Genomic DNA, 22,897 nt, shown 5'->3' on the forward strand with positions numbered 1-22,897 from the left:
TTTAAGGGTTCCATAAGTATATTATTAATATAACACAACATAGCTGTCATGATTTGGAGTTTAACATTAGGGGTTTTTTGTTTGTTTGTTTGTTTTAAGAAGCAGAGATGTCAATTACAATAAAGAATTTCTGTAAACAACTTGATATAAATTAAATTATTTTATTTTCTTTCATGTGGAGATGGTTTCTAAACTACTTTTTTCCTGCCCCAATTTCATATGATGCAAGTAGGAGTTGAAAGGGATTTTATGGCCATATATAAGGATGCTCCTATTTGGCTTTCCTTGGGGAGACCCTGTACCTAATGTAGAACTGCACAGCCACACTTGGGGTCCAAATCTGTACAAGTTCATGAAGTCCAGAACTCTGCTAGGAGCCAGCTGAGAAAAGAGCATCATGCTGTGATTTGAAGCTCAGGGACTTCTAGTATAAAAGTAGTTTACTGAGACTTCAGGAACTTTCCTTCCACGTGCTGAATTTATGTGGTTTTTTGTTTGTTTGTTTGTTTGTTTGTTTGTTTAGCACAGGATTCCAGAAATGCTAGGAGCTTCATTTGAACCTAGCAAGGAATAAACCTTGATTTTGAATCAGATCATAAGGATCTGATTCAAGGCAGAGAGAGGCAGAGGAAGTTATAAAATGAAGTGAATCCTTCTCCCTTATCCTGTTTGTGGGTATCAAACCCTAGGCTTGTGAGAGGCACGTAAATCCGTCATTTAAGTAACTCCTTGTCTTAAAATTTGGCATAAGAATTGAGCCTTGTCTAAAAACCTAGTTCAAATCAAATTACACTAAGTCCTCACAGATGAAAATGAATGAAGAGGAAGAAAAGTTGAGTTTTTCTCATCCAAATCAAATAGGATGCTCATTGTCCTAAAAGGAATTTTACAGATATGAGTTATTTAAGTATATGATACCTTTGTGGGCACTGAATTGTTAGTAAATTTTTACTGATATTGGTGGTACTCACGTTATCAAAGCCTCACAGAGTCCATGCCCCCAGCCAAAACAAAAGATACCAAGTGAAGGGGACTGTTGTGAACCTAATCATGAAAAGGCACAAAAATCTATTTCCTCAACTAAGTAAAGTGCAAGGCAATTAATTTCTAATTTGTGGTTATTTTTAAACACAATTTAATTTATGTAATTATTTTCCATTTCATTCCTAGGAGCTTGAAAAGGCCTGGAAAATGGTGGATAAAGCCTATGAAAGGGAACAGAAAACAAAGGAAACAATTGACTCACTGAAAGTGGAAATTTCACGGCTAAATAATTTAATGAAGGAAAGAGCTGGACAGGAGGACAAGTAAGTTTTCCTCAGGGAGAGGGAAAGCCTGATCTGGTTTTCTACCGTTCTATACCTTGCTTAGCCATGTAGACACAGTGGAAAACATAGATCTTTTCTGTCTTTTACTTTTCTCATGAATACACATTTGTTTGTCTATGTGTTTATGCAGTGAGCAAGTACAGAATCAGGCTCTGACTGAGTTCATTCAGTATTGGATTAAGCTAAAAGATCAAATAAAATGAATACTATGCACTTTCTCAGTATGTGTCATACTGTTTTATCTGACAAACTCTTCAGCATACTTTGTGAATAGGATCCTGTCAACATTTTTACATTTCACAGCAGCAAGGTCAAGTAGATAAATCAGGAAAGCAGGACACTTGATTTCTCTTCTGTTCCTAGCTTTGTTATAAGGCTTTAACACTGTCTGTGTTCTTGTTTGTATTTGATACACTTTCAAGATTATGTTTCATTTTTTTTTAACCAAACACACATAGAGGGACCTAGTCTGAGATGGAGCCTCTAAGCCACTGCGTTGTGCACATAGTAATCATCCTTTGGAGCTGCTCAGAAGCTCTCCAGAACCTACTGTTTGTAGTATCAAGTCCTCAGAGACTGCTTATGCTGTAACATGAAGTTAAACTCGAAGATAAGACTGTGTTTTGACTCTCTGGCCTGTGCACTTTCTACTGAAATTGCTGGTGGTTGGCCCACCTGATTATGGCTTGAAATTTTCACACAGTTTAAGGTATTTATTTATAATATGCATGCAGGATATGTAGGGGACATGCTCATGTCTGCACTCTCTGTGAATCCAGGCTGCAAAACCAGGAGGTCTTCAGTGTGCTCAGGCACTTCCTCCTCCAGGGAATGTGCCAGCAGATAAACCACCTGGGTCTGTGACAAATCCTTCACCTTTTTTCCTTGACATGTTCTGGACCTGTTTAACAGCTTTCCTTGGATCTAAAACCTTGGTCATTCAACCTCCCCCTCGTATAACTCTCCTTAAAGTCTTCTCTCTCTACCTGCTTTTTGCATTTTCCTGCAAGAGCCAGGAGCTGTTAGTTTGCCAACACCTCCCTTCTCTTTCCAGCTCTGCCCAGGCTGCTGCCAGCTTACAATTTCTTCTTGAAGTTCCCTCTGTATTGCCCTGTCCAGTGACAAGGCCATTAGATACAGTCACTCCTTTGCAGATTTCAGTCTTGAAAACCCAATAATCTTTTAGAACAATGAGACAGCTTTTTAAGACTGAGCTTGAACCCACAGCTTGGACTTTCTTTCATATTGTAAATGTGTCAAAACAGAGTCAGTTTTTATTTTTACATTATGTGACTGTATGACATAACCCAGTTAGGTGTCCAGTCAGGTGAGGTGCAGAGAGACAGGTTACAACACTGTAACATTTTGGTCCCTGAATAATTTTGCCACAGGAACAGAAGAGGAAATTTTTTCCCTGTTACCTTTCTGGGAAATGGAAGGTTTATTCAGAATCATGAGGATGTGATACAACAAGAAAGAGTTTTGACTTGGCTGATGGTGACACTGTTCACAGTAGATAAAGCATATAATTCAGTTGACCATCAGTCTTCATACAGAGGAGTTTAAAATGGAAAAAAAAATTAAACTCCTCTTTCTCACTAAAGTCTTTCTCTGGCATAGGAGGAAGAACAGAAATGGCCTATGACACTGCTTGACTATTATTTCTTGCTTCCAGTGTTGAGGATTTGCTAAGACTTCAAGAAGAGGTAACAGAAGAGCGAGACCAACTGTTGTCAGAAGTTGTGAAGTTACGTCAAAATCTCACTGAAATCACAGAGCAGCAGCAGGAAACAGAAAAGGCAAAAAATGAGGCAGAGCAATCTGTTTTGCAGGTCTGTATTGATCACCAGATGGTGATTTTAGGCTTTGTCCTGAGCCTTTCTCCACACTTACAGTTCATCTCCAGTGACTAAGATGCTACCACCTGTTCTTTGGTGTCTTAAACATTTTCAGGAGTGCTCTTAGTGGACTCTGCTGTGAATGACTTTTATATTTTTCTGTAGTTTTAGGCTATGTACTTTGCAAAGTGTATTGTCATGTACCAGCTGCTTCCACAGCTTCCCAATACCCCAGTGAGGCCAAGGTTGTTTTTTGTGAATTGTCATCATCTTTAATGCTGAAGAAGTGGGATTTTTTTTTTATTGTAAATCCTTATGCCTCAAAAGAGACACTTAGGACATAGACCTGGAATGGAGATTCTTGGTCCCTTGCTGTTGGCAGTGGTTGCCATGTTATGAGATACCATCATTTTAAAGAATGTATCAAAATCTGACTTAAAAATAATGAAGTTGTTTTGTCTCTTCTTCTTTATGGGAAGCTTTTTCCAGTTTCTTACTTTTTTCATGATTATGTATCTCCTACTTTCTTCTTTACTCTGATTCTGGATTACTGTTTTCCACTTAAATTTTTTACCACACAATTGTCTGTAGGGAGCAGTCATCTGCTCTCTCCATCTCGGCTTTACATGAAGTTAGGCTTTCTATTTTTCTGACCATCTGAGTAGACAGTTGTTCATTGTGATCAATATGTACGGCTTTCTTGAAATGTACAGAGCAGCTAGAGATGGAGAAGGCTGAGGATCAGTGGAATAGCCACTGAATGGAAGGTAGAAAAAGATGGAAGATGGCATACAGAACTCTGATATATCAAATATATAAGCATACTAATGAGAAATGAAAGAATTAAAGGAGAATATAAATAGGGGCTGGAGCAAGACACCCAGAGAAAGGAAGAGTAGAAAATCACACTTAAACAACAGAGAAGAGGTAGAAGGAGCATTTGGCTTTCAGTTTTTTATAAATCACAAATAAGAAAGTAATGATCAGTCTAGGTTTCATGCACAAAAATTGTTTCTATTTATAAAGCAGATGACTGGTAATGTACAAGAAGAGAATATAAAATCTTTGTTTTTCTGACAGCACTGTGGGCATGAGAGAAAAGAGTCAAAACTTGTTGAATCTTGGCAGCCCTAATCTTCTGATACTCAGTTCATCAACCCTTAAATTTACAGAATTGTTACAGCATTTGTAATCACCTCCCATTCTCCCAGGATGAAATTATTCTCCACTTCAGACTGCTTAAATGACAATGTCTCTTTGAAGATCCTGTTGAAGACCCTGTTAGTTCTGGCAACTTTTCATCTGTGGGCTCAGAGGGGGAGGAATCTTTAAGCAAAGAACATCTTTCAATTGCTGGTCCCTGGATGAACTGAATATTTCCATATGGATCAGCCCCCTGTGTCTCTTCTCTGCTGATTCTGCTCCATCAAATTTTTGTGGAGGGAGAGAGCAGGAGTCACAAGACAGTCTATTAAATATGAGAAAAATTTCCTCTTTCAGAGTTTCCACATAGGAACTTTGAGAGTAGAAAGATTGAGACCAGTTGAGAAAATGAACACTGGTCTGACATCTCTCTCTGTCCTTTAATATCAGTGTAATAAGTGTTTCTGCTAGTCAGAGAGAGTAATAAAAAGAAAAATCCTTGCAATACAGCATCCAGCCCCAATTAATTTTAATGCTGCATTCAGAAAGTACCCCTTTGCAAGTAACTTATAACAGTAAAGACAATTATGCCACTACATCTCCAGAAGAATGCCTTTATGTATAGACTGTATCAGATCCTTCTGTCTGGGTGAACTGACTGGTGTTTAAAAAATTTTTGTCATCAATAAATAGGGCCCTCATGCAGAATTTTTTGTTCAACCATTAGAAAACATAATTACTTCTGAGAAGATCTGGCATACAGTGATGGTTGCAATAATATAGAACCTCTTGTTTTTAAAATCAAGCAGAATCAGACAGGTGAGAGGACTTGTTTTCCTGAGTAAAAGGCAGCAGAATTTAAAATTGTTTTCTTCTTCATTATTATAGCTTCAGCAAGACATCCAGCTGCGTCAAAGCGAGGAATTACGAGAGGCACGAAAGAAGGAAAAAATGGAGACTGAGCTGAAAAATCTTCTAGCTGAAATGGATAAGAAGCAAGCTGAGGTCCAGAAGTTACAGCAACAAATAGAGAATGCCAAAGAGGAGCAACTGAAAATAGAAAATAATCTTAAAGAGCAGAAGGTAGGGTATATGGCACACTGTATTTATCAGGTCTAAGATGAGAGTAAAATCTGTAATTAAGAAGAAAATGGATTTTTCTGAAAGGAGAGGGAGGGAGATTAAATTATTAAGTTTTAATGAACATTTATTTTTATATAAATATTAATTTACTAATAAATAAGTATGTAAAGCTTGCTGACAGATTTCAGATAGATTTCTCACAGAAGTCGGTAGTGGATTGCAATGATATTGTTCATCTTGAAAAATCACAGCAAATGAGACACAGTCTGTGAAGAACATGGATGATCTATAGGAGCAGGAGACTGCCAGGTTGGACTTCTGACTATATTGCCAGCTTTGCTATTGATTGTGTCTAGTGGCATTGGTAAAATAATTTTACCTCCATCCCCTTCTTTCTTCTTTTTCACAATAATTTTTATCTGCCTCTCAAGCCTGTGAAAGGGCAAGGAACTGTCTTCATAAACCTTTTTGATTGATTTTCCTCATTCTGTTTCTAAAAACTTTATCTGGATGTGTCCTTACATAGTGTTCTGCAAGTGTGTGAATTTTCAGGTTTTCAGTCCATTTCCCCTGAATTTGAGAAACTCTCAGAGAAGCAATTTCAGCAAATGGCAGGGGAGATCTCATCACTGTAAACTAGTCCTACCTCAAGGGAAACTTCCTTGTGAGTTGTGTGTATCTTGTAAATTTATAACTTTTATGGCTTTATCTTCCCTTCTGGTCCCTGAATTTGAGAAGGTAGAGGTCTATGCCAATTTTTAGTCAACACAAAGTCTTACTAAAATAACCAAAAAAAAAGATAGAGAAAAGACTTGTTTAATTTTCTGAATATCACTGATTTGATGCAGCTTTTGAGGGCAGCTTCATCATCTGCCATGGCAATCACATTGTATATACTGGTTCTGTTCCATTCTTCCTCCTTTTTATAGTCTCTTTCAGCCTTTCTAAGTGTAGATTTTAGGAACATTCAATTATCCAAACTGTCCTGGAAACCAAGAGTTCACATAAAATGCTGTGTTTGGGCTAATTAACCAGACTTCTGCATTGTCTTCCTTGCCTGTGCTGGTTTGAAGGTGTTTGTGAATGCCCTAAATGGTCTTTTGCTCGAAGTCTGTCCAAAACACAGGCTATCCAACTCTGCAAGGGTCAGGGTAGAAATCTTCAAAAGAAGGTAAGAGAGCTATTGCAATTTCATCAGGTTATTGTCTCAGTTGAATTGTAGTTGTTGTGATGCCTGCTATTCTTTTATTCTTATTCTTATTTTATAAGAAATTTCTAATGAAATAGCCTTTCTTGCATGACATTGAAAATGGTTTGATACAGCTGCTATAAGATTTATCCCACCCCTATCCAAGACTCAATAAAGGGTTGCCTGAAACAGTGTTATCCTGACATTTGCAATATAAAAAGGAGTATTTCTTGTTTTTACACTAGGTTCTACTTCTCTTCCTTTAATGTTTTTTAAAGGCACAATGTATAATGACTTCATCAGCAGTGAAAAATATGATGGTTGTTCTTTCCTCATTTGTATATGTAATATCTGCAAGGAAATTTGCATCAAGCAGAAGTTAAATCTGGTAGCTCCAGTATTGAAATATATGTTCTGTATAGAAACCACAAAACCATTATTCCATATGTTTAACTGAAGACAAATTAAAGAGCAGAATGCTTTGTCCTGGTCTCAGCAAACCATGTACCCAGAGAAATGTTATCAGCACATTAATGTGGGATGCTTGCTCATAAAGCAAGCTTCCCTGCCCTCTGCTGATTGAAGTGATTTGAATCTCATACTCATTTTCAGTAATTGTATGTAGCAAGCTGTATTATGTGATGGTTGCCAGATGCCTAACAAGAAGTAAAATATCTATTTACCACCTGCAATAAACACCTGCTAAGCTTCAAAAAAAAAAAAAAAATTATGCTGGATCTGTTGTTCATTAGAAATGAAGATTTCTCCATGTCATTATGACCATGTATCATATTTAGTAATATTAGTAATTTCATCAACAGTGAAGGCTGGTTTTTAAGCAGACAACAATCTGCAGCAGCTTTTGTCTCCTGGGTAGCAGGAAGGTTTGGTCTTCAGGTGTACATAGGTATTGTAATGAGATTTAGAAGAACTAATAGGATTGTTCTTTAATCTAACAGACCTTGAATGAAAAAGCTGGTAAGGAACTTGAGCAATTGAAGATGAAATATCAAAAGCTCACACAAGAGAATGAGCAGCAGAGTGCTATGCTTGATGATGTGATGAAGGACATTGGTCAGAAGACAGCACAACTGAAAGTAAGTTCCAGAAGGTGCATCCTACCAGCTGTATCACTCCAATGAAATCTTACCACTTGGGAGAGGGATGACTTCAGTTACTGTCCTGATAGTTCCCCATGGGTAGTTTTGGAGGAAACATGAGTAGTTTTTAGGAATAGATCTGTCTGATGCTGGATGCCATTCTTTCTATGGCAGGTAGTCTCCAGCCCCTCTCATCTGAGAATGTAGCGCCTGTTCTCCTGGAGGAGTTGTTTCATAAAACACATGAACCAAAATGTTCAACACTGTGTTCATGAAGGATGGGTGGTCATAAACATGGGGTCTCTTTTCAATCCTGAGATCTTCAAATAAGAGAAATGATTTTCTTACAATGATTAATGTAATTTGAATTTTGCCAAAATCCATTGAAAAATGGTTATAAATTATAACAATGGTGTCCTGGATAGTTTCCACTGAAGGGAATTACTTTCAACACTAAAATTTCTTCCCCCCCAGTATTGATTGAGAAAGTTGAATATAAATAACCAAGATGGTGTTTACTTTCAGATCTAAATGGTTTTGTTGCCTGACTTCACATTACTTAACAGTCATTTTATACAACTCAGAAGCAGATGTGTTCCTGTTAAGGAAGAATCAAAGGATTCCTGCATATTCTTTTTAGGGTATTTTGAGAGCACTTGACAAAGGGTAATGTATAGATGTTGGATGCTATTATGCTATTTACTACATCTTGCATTTTGTGTCACCATTGGGGTTAAAACAGTTAACATTAGAAAATTCAGGTAGAAAATAATTATCTTCTTGAGTTTTATTGAGTATAACTAATTCACCTAAATAATAATCTTGTTTGCTTGTTAGTCTGATAGAACTAACCCCTGACAGATTAAAAGCTCAGTTCACAACTAATGTGACATAGATGATTCTGATTTGGATCCTTAATGGAGGATGATAGCAGCTTTCTTTCTGTTTTGTTTTATTAATGAAACTGAAGGCTGTTTTTCTTACTTTTTTGAAAAACAAATTACTGTCTTTTCCAGATTATCTAGTTTTATCATTACCAATGCCATCATTATTTAAAACTTTACAAATGTGACTTACATTTGGTACTTAGGAGTGTCAGAAGATTTTGATTCTATGATCTCATCCTGATTTCAGGAAAAGTTGATGGAACTTTCAGAGTCATGCTCAAGGACTTCTGGGAACAAAAAAAAAGAGAAGATACTGTCCAGTTAGCAGTTAAGCCAGCTGCTAAAGGTTAAGAGCCCTAGTCATGATCTGGGGTGCAGTTTTTGTAGGGATTGTGCCTGCAATACCATCCTGCAGTGTGCTGTGTGCTGGGCATTGTGAATTGTCAAACTACTCTTAAACCTCTTGAAGCTTATTGTCAGAAAGAACTGAGGAGAGTCCTGTTCTCCCAGAGGATGCTTCATAGCAGGATTCCCCTTCTCACAGAATCAGTATCTGAGGCTGTAAGTGGAACACTGTAGTCTGTGACAGCTGTAAAATCTAGCAGTGGCACTGAATTATACAGTTATACTTGCTTCTTAGAAGGAAAAAGACTGATTGCTATTGTGATTATTGGTTATGTTTCCCAGTAACCAGGTACTTTGATTGATTATTTTTTTCTGTATTGTATAGCAAATGAGACAGACTCTGGATTTTGCTTTTTCTTTAAAGCTGGTTATAAAAGGTTATAAAAGAGATGGGGATAATACATACCTGCTATTTAGGGACATGCAATCAGACCACACTGCAGATATCCTTCTCATCACAATCACTGTGCCTAGTACTTCAAATGAAAATAGAGCTGCCTGTTTTTAATCTACTGGACTAATTGGGTAGTGCTGTGTGAGGTTTGCAGCTCGAGGTTCTTTGTTGATCATCTTCAGCCCTAAAGGGTAAGATTTGATTATCATTTTCATTTCCCAAGCTGGCTTTGTTTAAATTATTTAAAATATTTTTCAATTAGCTAATTATCTTTCTGCAGCTGACCCACAGCACTTACATGTTTTCTTCCTGAGTTTCATGGAGTAAGTGTACACCAAATAAAAAACCATTTTCTTCCTTCTTTCTGTGGATGCTTTCTCTCCCCTTTCCTTGTTGCTATTCTGTAGGAGACAGAGGATGAAGTGGCTCATATGAGCCTTGAAATTTCAAAGCTGAGCAAAATGAGAGATGTTCTCCAGAATAAGCTGCGTACTGCAGAGGAACATAAAGTTGATGCAGAACATGAAAATAGCATGCTAAAGAATCAAATAGTCAAACTGGAGAAAGGTAGGTGCCTAAGAGATAGGTGGATCTTTTTTCTGAGCTCTTATTCTAGGTACCCAAATAAGCATTAGCATCAGCTAATATGTAGAGTTGTAAAACCTGTTCAAAAGTACTCGAACTGGTTATGTAATGGCAAGGCTTTAAAAAAAGTTCACTAAATTGTGGACTTCTGCATTTTTAACAGCTGTACAATTTGCACACAGAATTCACTGTCTCTCCTCTTTTTCTCTAGAGTTGGAGACAGGCAAAAAGCAGGCAGAGACTGACAAGAGAGCCATAGATGGGCTTGTGAGGGAAAGGGATATGCTAAACCAGGTGAGTTTGCATTGGTCATATTGATAAGCCTCACAGCTTGAGAATGAAATGCCTGTAGCTTAAACATTCACAGCAACACAGAAATGTAGATTACATAACATTAAGTTAAAGCCTTCAGATTTCCTTAAGCAGATGTACAAACTACTTCTTTTCTGTGCACTGAAATAGTGTTAGTATCCATAAACACACAGAAGATTTCCAAGTTTTAATGTATAAACCATCAGGGAGTTCAAACTGCAAACCCATTCTTTGGTATCCAAAGGTTTGCTATGTCTGTGTTTTTACACAGATCTTTTACTCTGTATCTTATGAAGTTTGGTGCTAATCTTGGCAAACTAATTGTTTGCTAATAGAAGAACAACAAGTGTGTTGATACACTGTGTGGCAGCTTGGCAGGTTGAGTAGTAATCCTTGCTTTTGGATCTGTTTCTCGTGCTGATTGTTTCCCATCAGCCCAAGGTCCTTGTACTGCAGTATAGCATCTCATGTTTATGGGCAGTCCTGAAATGTTATCTGCTAAATTCAATGCTAAAAGATGATTTCTGACGTGCTTTGTTTGGTGTAGATTCACTGACCTGTGTCTTGAATCTAGCAGAGGCTCTGATTTGACAGGTAACAAATATTTGTTTCATATAGAGAAGGAAATTTTAAAGTGAGACCAGGAGGCTGATTTTGAAAAGATGTTTTCTGCTTAATCTTTATGCAAAATTTTAAAGTAAGCTTGGTTAATTTCAAGCTTGAACTTTCTATTGAAAACATGAGAAAGAAATGTATTTGGCTTTATTATTAATGTTGCTGGCTAAAGGCGTGCTTTGCAATCAGAATGCCTTAAAGCTGGTAAGGATTTTCCAGTCATTAGTTATATCCACTTGTAAACAGTCCTGTCAATTTTATTTTTTGTAATGCAGACACTAGTGTTTTAACTTGAAATCAGAAAGAGATCTATTTAGCAGCTGTGCTAGAGATTTTGTTTTTTAAATCAGATTTGGGGTTCAAGTATTTCAACGGAACAAATTAGACAAGGAATAATAACATTGAAAAGTCCATAATCCGCTTTGACAATGGCATGCTTTTGTCATAGTGGTGACAGTGTTGCATTTTCAGCTCAAGACTCATTATTTTTTGTTCCCTTTAGAACTTGATTAAGGCTGCAAATGCTAATCAGAAGCAGATAGATTTGGTGAAGCTCCATGAACAGTCAAAACAGAACTTGGAGACAGAAATCCAAAATTATAAGATAGAAGCTCAGAAACAAAGGAAGATTATTTACCAATTGGAGAAGGAGAGAGAGAGTTTCATCAAGGAAATGAGTGAGCTCAAGGAGAAGGTAGGAGCAGCTCTTTGTGCAAGGGGTTCTTTCTTGTCTTACTCTCAGAACTGTGAAGGTGATACATTCATTTTCATAACATGCCAGTGGGAGACAGATTGGATTGGTGGTCTTCATGCAATGTACAAATATTTCTTGCTGTCAATGCATGTTACCTACTACTGCTTCAGCTCTCTCTAGGGAAACCTTCAATGGGAGAGAGACTTGTTAATTCTGTGAGAGACTTGGAGTCCAGCCGTGTATTGCCATTACTGGAGTTCAAACCAAGGCCTCTTGACTTCTTATGGCCACTTATACATGAGTCCCACAGTTGAAACTCTCATGTGCAGTTGGAAGTTACACTTTGATTGTCCTGTCTTATCTGCAAAGGAACTTATCTTGCATATGACCACTGTCCTAAAATCGAGGCCAGTGAGACCTAACAGTGCTCGACATCTTTGTAAGGTACTTAACATTCTGAAGGCTTACTTCAGAACGTGAAAACATCTCAGCATGTTCAAAATAGATTGCAAAACAAGTTTTCCAGGAGCAGCTGCAGAGCAATACTACATAAAATTTGTGTTGCCTGCTGCCCATTACTATGTATAACTTTATTCCTGATGAAGTAAAATCAGGAATATGTTTTTAACATGTTCCATTAATTGCTGAGTATCACATTGGAAAGCCCTCCAAGAAGCGCATTGATTTACTGGGGTTAGCTTCCAAGTAGTTTCAGCTCAAAAGTTATTTGCTATCTTTTCACAGTAAAATTATCCTTCCAACTTCATTTGACCAGGGGCTTTTAAATCATTTTAGAATGGTGTATTCTCCATTGCCTGGAATACCTCTTGTCATTTCCTTGTAAATAATATTCCACAAAAGTGAGATTTGTCTTCGTTGCAGTCATATTTTGCTTCTTTCCCTCATACTGCATTTCCAACAGTGTATAGATATGAGTTAAGAACATTGTAAGCTAGGGCCAGAGAGTAATTCATAACACTCAGAACTACAAGGCTTTTTCTTTTAATTCTATTTGGGGTTGTCCATAGTATTTTGAGGTTGAGAATGACAAATGTTTGTTTGCTTACTTTTTTTTTTTTTTAACCCTGCCACTTTGGGTGTAAATTTTGTATCATTTCTAATGAGGCAGAGGCTTAGTAAATGGATTATGACACTTGAGCTGTTTGTATAGTCATGCCTGCATTGTGACTGCAGCTTTCCAAAGGACTGGCAGGCTTCCTTGGCTCACCAAAGGGACAGTTCCTGACTCTGCTTATAGGTGAAGAGCAGCATGAACAGTTTTGAGCAAGAGAGTATGTGAGACAGGAGTCTTGTCCTTCAAGTCCAAATGCAGGGTAGGAGGACATAGGATCAGGATTATTATGTAAATAGGTAATATTTAGGTTCACTGTTTGACCTATTCAGACTTGAGAAGCTGTGTCAAAACTGCAGGAGTCATTTCACAGCTGCTGGGGAATGAGCTTCTGATGGCAGTAAGGCTATGGCCAGTCAGTGCTCTTCTGTCACCTTCTGCCGCCAACCTGGTTTTGCAGGAGGTTGCACCCCACCTTTGGAATTGCATAAGAGCTGGAAAAGAGCCAAACCCATCTTAGCCCAGAGATATAGCTACTCTGACTCTGAAAGCTGTCGGGCTATTTATAGCAGCACATACTCTACAGAGCTGCAGAATTCATCTTTCAAAATCATCATTTGTAGGCTCTCAGTTTGTGGTAATTGGGAGTGGGGCTGGGCCAAGCCTCATCCCCAGTGGGCACAGCTGTGAGGACCAGTGAGCAGCATTGCCAGCAATGAGCCATGGAGTGCCCAGGGGCACTGACCAACCACCAAAGGGAGCAGAGGGCACACAGGTGCAATGCAGGAACATGAGGGTATAAAAAGTTTGGCTGAAGAGCAAGAGGAGCAGCCTTCTGAAGTGATATGATGTTGCTGTGTTGATGCCTGAAGCCTTCTGGTGTGGTATGGTGTTACTCTGTTTGGGCAAATGCTTAGAGCTTTCTGAAATTGTGTGGTGATACTCTGTATTGTAGCAACAATCATTTACTATTAACTGATGAACAGAGTCAACAAAATTATATACACAACAGTAAAATATTTTTTGGGTGAGAGTTCATGCATGACTTCCTCTTCTAACTATTGTCTTGGCTGACTGCTTATTTTCAAGTTGCTGCCACTTGTTGAAAAGTCTTACTTCTAGATTAGCCAGCACAAGTGAGAAAAAAACATCTGTTCCTTGCTCTTTATTATGTAGCCTGTATTACTGTGTACAACTTTTAGCAGAATTTTGAATTGAAATTCTTAAATTATGAAATGATGGTTTCTCTGTGTAAGGTTTAGGCTGCTGAAAAGGAGTCAGTGAAGTATATCTTTTAGTTCCAGCTGAACTGTTCCTTGGCTGTGTTTTCTGAGGAGTCACAAAGCCAGTTTTTAATATGTTGGCTTTTTTCAAATAAATCCTTTTAAAATCTTGAGTTTGCAGTTAACAACCTATGCAGGAAAATGAAAAGATACATTTCCTTTTTTAAATTCACTTATTCTTTTGGAAAACCCGTTCTTCAATAGGCATATCACTAAGGCCATGGCAGCACTTCCTGGAGTGGTTAAAAATGGATAAGCAAATAAGGACAGCACCATTACTGACATATTGATTAGGTTTATAGAACTAAACAGGTAACCAGTAGTAGATGATAGTGAAGTGTACAAATAAAAGAGCTACGAGGCTAGAGGAAAAACTGTGAACACCAAATCCTTTTTGCTTAGCTTTGGACTCTCATTGCCAAATCTGACAGGTGTGGTGTGCCTATTGACTAAACAGGAATTGAGCATGCTCAGCCTCCCACGGGGCTGTGCTGTGAAACACTGCATGTATCTTTTCTGTATTTATAAGAGAGAATTATTTCAGTTTAATCATTCCTGAAAAAGCAAAATCAGCATGTAGCCTGTGAGCACAACTCAGAAAACTTTGTCCACAATCTTACTGCACTTATATTGTATCAGAAACAAGAAAAACACTTACAAATGCAGTGACCTACTTTCAAAACTTGCTCCAGCCTATGAGCACCATAGTGCAGATAGAAAACATGCCTTATTGATTTCTTCTCTGTGCTATTACTATTGGCAGATTGTTTAAACAGCAAAGGAAAATGCAGGAATAGGTTATAAACTGGGATTGTGTTTTTGTATTGCATTGTAAGCAGTTCCTGGGATCACCTGAAGTCAGCTACAATGTGCTGGAATTGTATTCCTGCTTCTGTAATAAAATTTTTGATATTTAGCTCTCCCCCATCTTCAAAGTTGGTTGGAGGTACCTGGTGGAATATTTAATTATTTAAGCTCCTGTCCCATAGTTAGGCCTCCCCAGGGCTTTACTGCTGAGGAAGGGACAATGCTGTAAACTGCTAACTTTGCAGTTATTGACTATTTGATGTAAACATTTCTTTTCTTCCTCTGCTTTGACATACAAGCATGTATTTTAGCCCAAAACTCTACTTTCAAAAGTGGAGTCACGAGAACAGGGTGTGAACTGCATTTGGACATTGACTTATCTCCTGGATTTTTTCTGTGTGATTCCTCAGCTTTTTTTTAATGCCCAATTTTTTCCCCTAGCTTTAAGGATGGCATTGTTTTCTCCTCCTGGATAGTAAACCTGGTAAACTGTGTTTTTGATGTACGTGCTCCTTAGTATTGTTTTTATTTCTTATATTTTGTAATGCTGAATTCAATATGAATGCTGCTTCCTTGAGCTCTGCAGTTTTCAGCTTTGTGTAGCAGGAGAAAAATAAAAAATTATTGAAAAATATTTTTTAATTAAAAAAAATTAGAATCGCCTCATAATATTGTATTTTTGCTCTTGTACCATAGCAATTATTATGTGTTATGATAGTAAGTACTTAATAAAGGTGTCTGTAAAATTTTGTGGTTTTGTTTATTGGTACTGCATGTGATCATCTTCTTTCTGTAGTCTACAATGCTCCATTCTCCTTAGGTAATCTTCATATAATTATTTCTAATCTTTCATAGAAGCAACTAATGGTGATAACCTACTTATTTAGACCAAGTGTAAGTTACATTAACTGACTTTCTTATTATAGTAATTATATCTGAACAGTTTGTAATCATCAACTCTGTGGTCACATGTTCATTAAAAAAATTGGGTTGTTAGAATGTAAGTGTACATGCAGGGCTTCTGGACAAACATGTGTGTTAATTCATCTTATCATACAGCTGGCATCCAAAACAACATCCAAAATCTAGATTTGCTTCATAAATAAACTGAGTCTATTCTTGATGGAAACTGTTTATGTGGATTTTATTACACTCACTGTGTGGCAATATTTTCTTTCAGTAGCTTGCTGTTAAATTAAATATGTGCACCTCTATAAGTTTTAGTCTTGAGTGAAACCTAGGTCTCAGATTAAAATAGAATTTTGTCTCGCATAAGCAAGTCAGAAAGGTTAAACTTGTATTTGGACTGGAGCAATTTTCAGCTGTAGTTAAAACTGCTTATCACAGGGATTTGAACTTGTTATTTTCAAATCACAAACTTTGTCCTATCCTTCTAATCTTGTGATGATTGTTTAATCATGTTAATTTCTTTCCTTTCCTTTTGCTCCAGGTCCTCAATCACATGAAAGATCTTGAAATGCATCAAATTCAGATCTGCAACTATGAGAAGGAAATAGAAATGCAAGGGGTTAAATTAAAACAGCAACAAAATCTTTGTGAAACTCTGAGAGCGGAGAGGACCCTGTACAGTAAAAATCTGATTGAAGCTAAGGTAGAAGAATGCATTTTTATTTGTGCTTCTCTCTCTGCTCTTGTTTTTTTCCTGATTTAATTTTAATTTGTTAAAGGGAAGCTCAGTGGATCAATGGCAGAAGTGGTTTCTTCATTCCTGTGGGTTTTGGGGAAATGAATGTTTTAGGTCCCTGAAGTTTTATCTACACCATTTGTATTTGGACTGGAAATAGGAGTTCTCAGTCATCATGTGGAAATATCCCTGCTGCAAACCATGCGTAAAATCATGGTACACTGGAGCCACAGACTCATCAAGCCATCCTGCCTCCAGCCTGTTTTATCCCTTTAGGAGATGTATGCATGTATGTGAAATAGGGTATAAGGGGAATAAGATTGCCTCCTTGGCCCTGAAGGGGTAGGCACATTACTGTGAATAATGATTTAGGAAGCAGAGAAACACTTTCCCAGCTGAAGTGGAATTTTCTGACGAGAACCAAACACTTCCACCTTGCTTGTTTCTTTCAGAGAGTGTCATTTTCCTCAGAAGATTATTCTTTCCATTCATATCTCCTCCTTGGGGATCTCACTAACAATACTAGAAGAAGAGAACAGAGCACTTAAGGATATATTCTGTTATTCTGACGTAAAGATCTAAAATACTGCACAAATCCTATTGTAATTGGCAGATATTGGGATCCTGGATAGCTGTCATTTTAAGCCTTGGGTTATTTCCAAATAAGTATTTATGACATAAACATGTATAGTAAATTAGAAATTTATACTTAGGTTTGATTAGGTAGGTGTTCTGTTTGAGAAGCACATGGGAATGAACTGTCAAAGTTCCTAACAAACAATGTGCTGAATTTTATGAGGAATGCACCATTTTGCCATTTATGTGGGATGCTTTACTTGACCTTAGTCAGCTTCTCATCTGGTGGATTCAGTGTTGGGATTCTTGCTGCTCCCAAACAATCTGCCAGGAGAAATAAGGTTGAAAAATCACAATGCTGATTTTTCCTAGTTATTTTTATTTTAAAACACACGAAATAAATTTGGTTATTTATAAAGTACAGGCATCTATTTGCTGAGTTAGAAAATGGAGCAGCCTTTTGGTCTTTGGGTTTTGAATGTTACATGGTGGTAACACTGTGTAACACTGTTCACAGTTCCAGTTGCTAGAGGCCAATATTTAGACTTTAATAGCATACTTGTCATGCTACAAAACTCTTTTAGCAAGTCCTGTGTGAGAAAATAGCTGACCCCAAAAGATCTTTTAGCCAAGGCGGTGTTAGATGTTTAGCAATGAGAAAAATAGCTATTCGACGTTCAGTAACAGGTTATCCAGTCATGAAAGGGAAAAAAAAAAACCATAAAAGATGGTTGTTTTAAAAATTATGGCAAATTCTTTCTCATTTGAGGAAGTAAAATTTGCACAAGCCTGTTTAGATAAAGCTGGATGTAAATATTTTTGGATTGCTTAATGTGAAACGATCTTATGCCCACCTTGCCAGTGGTCTCCAGAGTACCATAATATTCAAGTCATTAAAATGGAAAAGGCATTCTGGCAAGCTGTTATTATGATATAAATAGCTGATGCTTTCATCTTGGGGCTTTCTTTTGGTTTTAGGAGTTCATTTATTTAAGCAAGTTGATTAGGAGACCAGTTTGCAAAATTGTGGGTTTTTTTACTGTTCTGCATTAAATAAAGAATGAAGAATGTATTTGGGTGTGTCTGGGCTCTATATGCTAAATCTCTGTCATCTTTTACAACATCAAAGAGATTTATAGGCTGTGTACCAAAGACAGCTTTTAATAAATTTTGCTTTCATGGAAGTGGCTGAATGTGCAAACAGCTGGGCCTAGTGTCATGTTACTACTAATCAGTCCTGTCTCTGTGCTGCTTGGGTGAAGATTGCCATGACTCAGATCTTGCTAAGCTACATTAAGCACTTCATGCAGGTAAAAATCCCTCATTTGTCGAGTAAATCCACACCTATGGCGGATGGTGCTGAAGGAGCCTTAAGCTACCCTGGTTTGGCACTGGAAGAAGGTGTATTCACATGAGACATTATGATGTCTTCTCTGTGAGGTGGTAGGCTCTGGCAGAGGAGTACGAGCCTCTAAAGCTGCTTTCATTACATCCAGAAGAACATATCTGTCTAATCATTGACTCTGTTAGCTTCCGTTTCGTGGCATAACACAGTGCTGTCACTGTGCTGAGCTGAAATGCTAATTTTGTACAGGCAGGCACCTTAGTGCTGGGAGTAGAAGTATTCCTGCTGACCTGATCTCTCTTCAGTGCTACCAGCCTTTCTGTTCTGTGCAAGTACATGCTAAATATTTTCACAGAGCCTTCTCAAAGACTGAGCCCTCTTTTGAACTTTGCACCTCTGTGCAAGCTAGCATATATTGGTATCGTACTGAGGGCTATGTTTGTTTGCACAAAATGAGCTTCTCCAAAGATTTGTGCTCAACTATGCATGACCTTATTGGAAAAGCATGTTATTAGAAACATGAAAACAGATGGATATGATCAGAATCTTAGTGATTTGGATTTACTGCTAGATCTTACAGTGTGTCCAGCACTTTAACTTAAATGTCTTATTAAACTCATGGTTGATGGTCATTATTTTTGTCAGTGTATCTTTAAAAGGTTTTTTTTTTATTGCAATGTCATGCTGGCTTAAACAAAAACATGTTGTTTAATAAAAATGTTTTGTTCTGTTAGATTAAAAAGTGATGTCTTATAGGAGGTACAACAGATCTACTTTCATGCACCATAGCTACATTTTCCAACATCTAAATAGCCTGAACTCCACTTCATAAACAACCTCTTGCTTTAACCCTCTGTCTGATCACGTTTTCTATTCTATTAGGATGAGATAGCAGAAATGATGATGAAACTGAGAAATTCCACACGTCAGGTGGATCAGCTGAAAGAGGAGATCAAAGAAAAGGATATAGCCCTTGAGAAAGTACAAGTGGAACTCCAGCAGTCAGAGGATGAGAAAGAGTCGATGAAAGTAAGACCCTTGACACAGATACTTTCTTTCAAAGGGTGGACTCCATGATTTTCCAGACTGCATTGTGTTCTGACCTGGCGTAGTTGTTTTGCTGTATTTTAATAAATTATTCTGTACTTGAAGCACAAGATCTCAGCACCCTTTAGAGATACTAGTTGCAGAAATCTGTGTATCTGGCATTTTAATCTCTGCCTATAATTATAATAAAAGAGTCTGGAATTGTCTGTTGGAAGCTTTAAATCTCTTGGTGACTGAACATTTTTTACCAAAAAGTTCCATTTTGCTTGCAGAGATGTTGATTTTGTGGATTAACTGATTCTAGCAAACTTTTTAATGTAGACCCTTATAACTCAACTTTTTATTTTTAAGAACTTTTTTTCTTTCTACTGTTTTTAAGTGCAAATCCCATTATATTGCACAGTGTTGTATTTCTACGTAACTGGCAAGCATTAGTCTTTTGGGAGTTAGCAGTGCCTTTTAGTAGGTCCCTCTGCAGAGAAAGTTATTTTAATATTGTGCTATAAAGCAGCAAGATTCTGTCTTAAATCAAAGGAAATCTAAGCTTGACGCTCGGGTTCTTCTTCTTAGTGTTGCTGCAGTCCATCCTTAGATAAGTTATTAGATTTGTGGTGGTATCTCAACCCAATTTGCTGTTATTCTGAAAAGATTTATAGAGTTGTGTTCACAGGAGTTTATTTTTAATCTTCACTAAGCACTAGGAAAAAAATACCAGGAAAAAATGCAAACAATACCCCCAAAAAACAAAAGTTCCCTGTCGCTTTTCACAATGTTTTCTTTGGTCAGTTTATTGCTTTGCTGCTATGACTCCTTGAATTTTCAGCCTCTCTCAGCACACAGAGGTATGACAAGATGTCAATAGGGCTTTGTAAAAGGGTGATGAATTTATATTCTTGTACCTGATCCGTCTCGGAGACGTTCTATCAGTGATGGAGAAGTCGAACAGCATCTCATTCCCTGTGTGCAGCTTTCAGCCTCAACTAGTCCCCAGTTCTGTCTCATCACCTCAGAACTGCCTGCCATTTATTTGACAAACATATGATTGCTGCATGGTTTACCCACTCAATTATTCACCAGCAGGTTTGTCCATACACTGATATGACATTACTGACTTGCTTCAGGGCATTGTGGTCTTCTACCTGAGTGTCACTGCTGAGTACTAAACCAGAAGAGAATTCAGAGGCAGCTGATTGTCACAGGCACAAAAGAACCCAATTATTTGTGTTGCAAGTCAGCATCAATTTGTCCTGTTTGCACTGATGTGAAGGAAGTAAGAAAGCTGTTCCTGGGAAATAAATTTAAAGAATGTGCTAAATCACGGAGGACTGGGATTCGTAGGAATGAGTTTATACAGACATGCTCACCTCAGATGGCATAAAGACCTTAAAAATGTGTAATCATGGTAAATCCAAGCTCTGTTAAAGCCAGTACAATGCCATCTTTTGGCTTCAGTTGGCCTTCATGCAGGGCTGCAGGTTAGAGTTGTTAGACAAAGGATCTGAATTTTGAAAAAATAAAAATCTCTCTGTGGCCCTCGAGATTGGAGCTGCTGGCAAGTCAAGTGATTTGTATAATTTTGCAGATGTTTATGCATATTTTTTCTGGAAATCTGAATATAAAATCTGACTTGTTATTTCCATATTCTGTGTTCAGTCTCAGTTATAACTTTTGTAAAACTCCTGCTTTCCTCCTACCTCTAGTATAGCATACCAATGAAAGTATCACTTGCACTAATTTTTCAGAATCTAAACAAGAATTTAGTTAGAGTTTGGTTTGAGATATTGGTGTAGGTCCCATATACGTTATTTTTTCTTGCTGATTGTTCCTACAAATTCTCTGAACCGACTTCAGGTGAGCTGTGCTGATTTACAGCAGTTTCAGACGTGACCATTTTTCTGCTTGCTCAGTGACTGTGTTTATTAATTTCCTTTTCTCTTACCTGATGTACATAGACCCTCGTACTGTGGTTCTGAGCATATTTAATCTAACTGAAAATCCTTGTGTGGCTTTAAGTATTTATGTTCTTTACTATACAAGGCAGCTCAGATTTATTTCAACTGAGTGTGTTTCAGTGAGATTTGTTTATATGAGTGTTTGCTGACCACATCTAATGCCACTTCTTGTTTACAATTCATATTTTTCTGACATAAGGAGACCACAGAATTGTGATCTATTAAAAAAATATTATCAGCAATGCCGAACACAAGAGCAGTTTCACATTTGTGGGCAGCTTTTATACAGTGTTTATTGAATTTCAGGATGAAGTGACTTGCATTTTTATTCAGCTGATGAATATCTGACACTGACTAAGAGAGCTATGTCTTACACATATAGGAAAATGAGAATTTTATTAAAGAAAGTAAGAATGGAGCAAGCTATTTTATTATTATGATGGAACTGTTTGTCTTAAATCAATGTTTTTGCACCCTTCATCACAGCCTCAATCTTTCAGCATTGGATGATGCTTATTTTGAACATCATTCTTTATAAGGGTCAGAGTTGTGGTGAAGTCTTTGAGTTGAGGCTTGAAAGTTTTCATAGCTATGAAAATGCACTGTGGTCAGCTAGTTCCACCTTGGCTCTAATTGCCTGGCAGTAATAAAAACTTCTAATAATCCAGGAATACCCTATTATTTTTTATCTGCATGTGTGCCTTAAATTTCAGATTTTGTGACAGTGGGATAGAATGACTGGGCAGATTCCTGTGTTAGTTTGTGTTGGGGCTGGGCAGTTGCTGTAGCAGTGCATTGCTCCTCCTGCTTTGGAACAGCCCTTCATTTCACAGTCTTCCTTATTTACACATCCTCTAAATTAAGTGCTGTGGCTCTTAAATCTTGCTGTTCCCTTCCTGGTTGCCACCAATCCTTTTACTCCAGTCTGAAGCCTTTCTTGAGTTGATGCTGCTTTGTGCTATACAGCAGAGATTGCTGCCCTTTTCAGCAAGGTGAGCTGTTCTTTCTCACAACCCAGACTGACTATGAATAAAAACTCCATTGAAAAGCTTTCTAAATATGTGCTGTATAATTAAAAAAAATTAAATTAGGTATCCCTGAATTACAACTTGAACCATTGCCATAGATAAAAATACTTTCAAATTTCTATTGTGTATAAGACAATTACATTAAAATAGTATTTATAGTATTTCTTTATGGGTTTTCATGCTTGCTTATCTTGGTGATTAGCTCTCAAAAACTAACAAAATGTGTACCTCTCAGGAAGGTAAAATAATGCATTAAATATTTGTAAGTAACTCTTAATTGTAAGTTTCTGTAATGGGAAGTTATTATTTAACAATTGCTCAATTATATTCTTTGTCTCCATCAGGCTGAACTGCTTAAGATGACAAAACAGGCTCAGGAAGCCAAAGCCTATATTGAAAATCAGGAGGCAGAAGAGAAAAGACTCCTAAAAATCATTGCTGAAGCTGATGTAGAGAGACTGAAGCAGAAGAAGGAATTTGACAAGGTTGGAATCCCTAATTTGAGTTTTCAAATACTCTGCATTCTGTTCCCTCATTTGTCTAGTGTATTTTTGAGATGAAGATTCTTA

At 37.4% G+C, this 22,897-nt stretch overlaps 1 protein-coding gene across 3 annotated transcripts in view; it reads left to right on the top strand.

Annotated features, from left to right (window-relative positions):
- The window catches only part of CFAP58 (cilia and flagella associated protein 58), a 57,903-nt gene that overhangs the window by 5,673 nt on the left and 29,333 nt on the right, over positions 1 to 22,897 (top strand). For all 3 annotated transcript variants that reach the window (XR_005257473.1, XM_038141520.1, XM_038141519.1), the window contains exons 3-12: positions 1,171 to 1,307; positions 3,004 to 3,160; positions 5,198 to 5,392; positions 7,541 to 7,678; positions 9,775 to 9,934; positions 10,164 to 10,246; positions 11,382 to 11,573; positions 16,186 to 16,347; positions 19,184 to 19,330; positions 22,673 to 22,813. Coding sequence is in view for 2 of the 3 variants with exons in the window: in XM_038141520.1 (XP_037997448.1) it covers positions 1,171 to 1,307; positions 3,004 to 3,160; positions 5,198 to 5,392; positions 7,541 to 7,678; positions 9,775 to 9,934; positions 10,164 to 10,246; positions 11,382 to 11,573; positions 16,186 to 16,347; positions 19,184 to 19,330; positions 22,673 to 22,813 (1,512 nt within the window). In the remaining variant the exon portion in view is untranslated. The remainder of the gene's footprint in view (positions 1 to 1,170; positions 1,308 to 3,003; positions 3,161 to 5,197; positions 5,393 to 7,540; positions 7,679 to 9,774; positions 9,935 to 10,163; positions 10,247 to 11,381; positions 11,574 to 16,185; positions 16,348 to 19,183; positions 19,331 to 22,672; positions 22,814 to 22,897) is intronic.

Source organism: Motacilla alba, chromosome 6 (assembly GCF_015832195.1).
Source record: "Motacilla alba alba isolate MOTALB_02 chromosome 6, Motacilla_alba_V1.0_pri, whole genome shotgun sequence".
NCBI classification, from domain to species: Eukaryota; Metazoa; Chordata; class Aves; order Passeriformes; family Motacillidae; genus Motacilla; species Motacilla alba.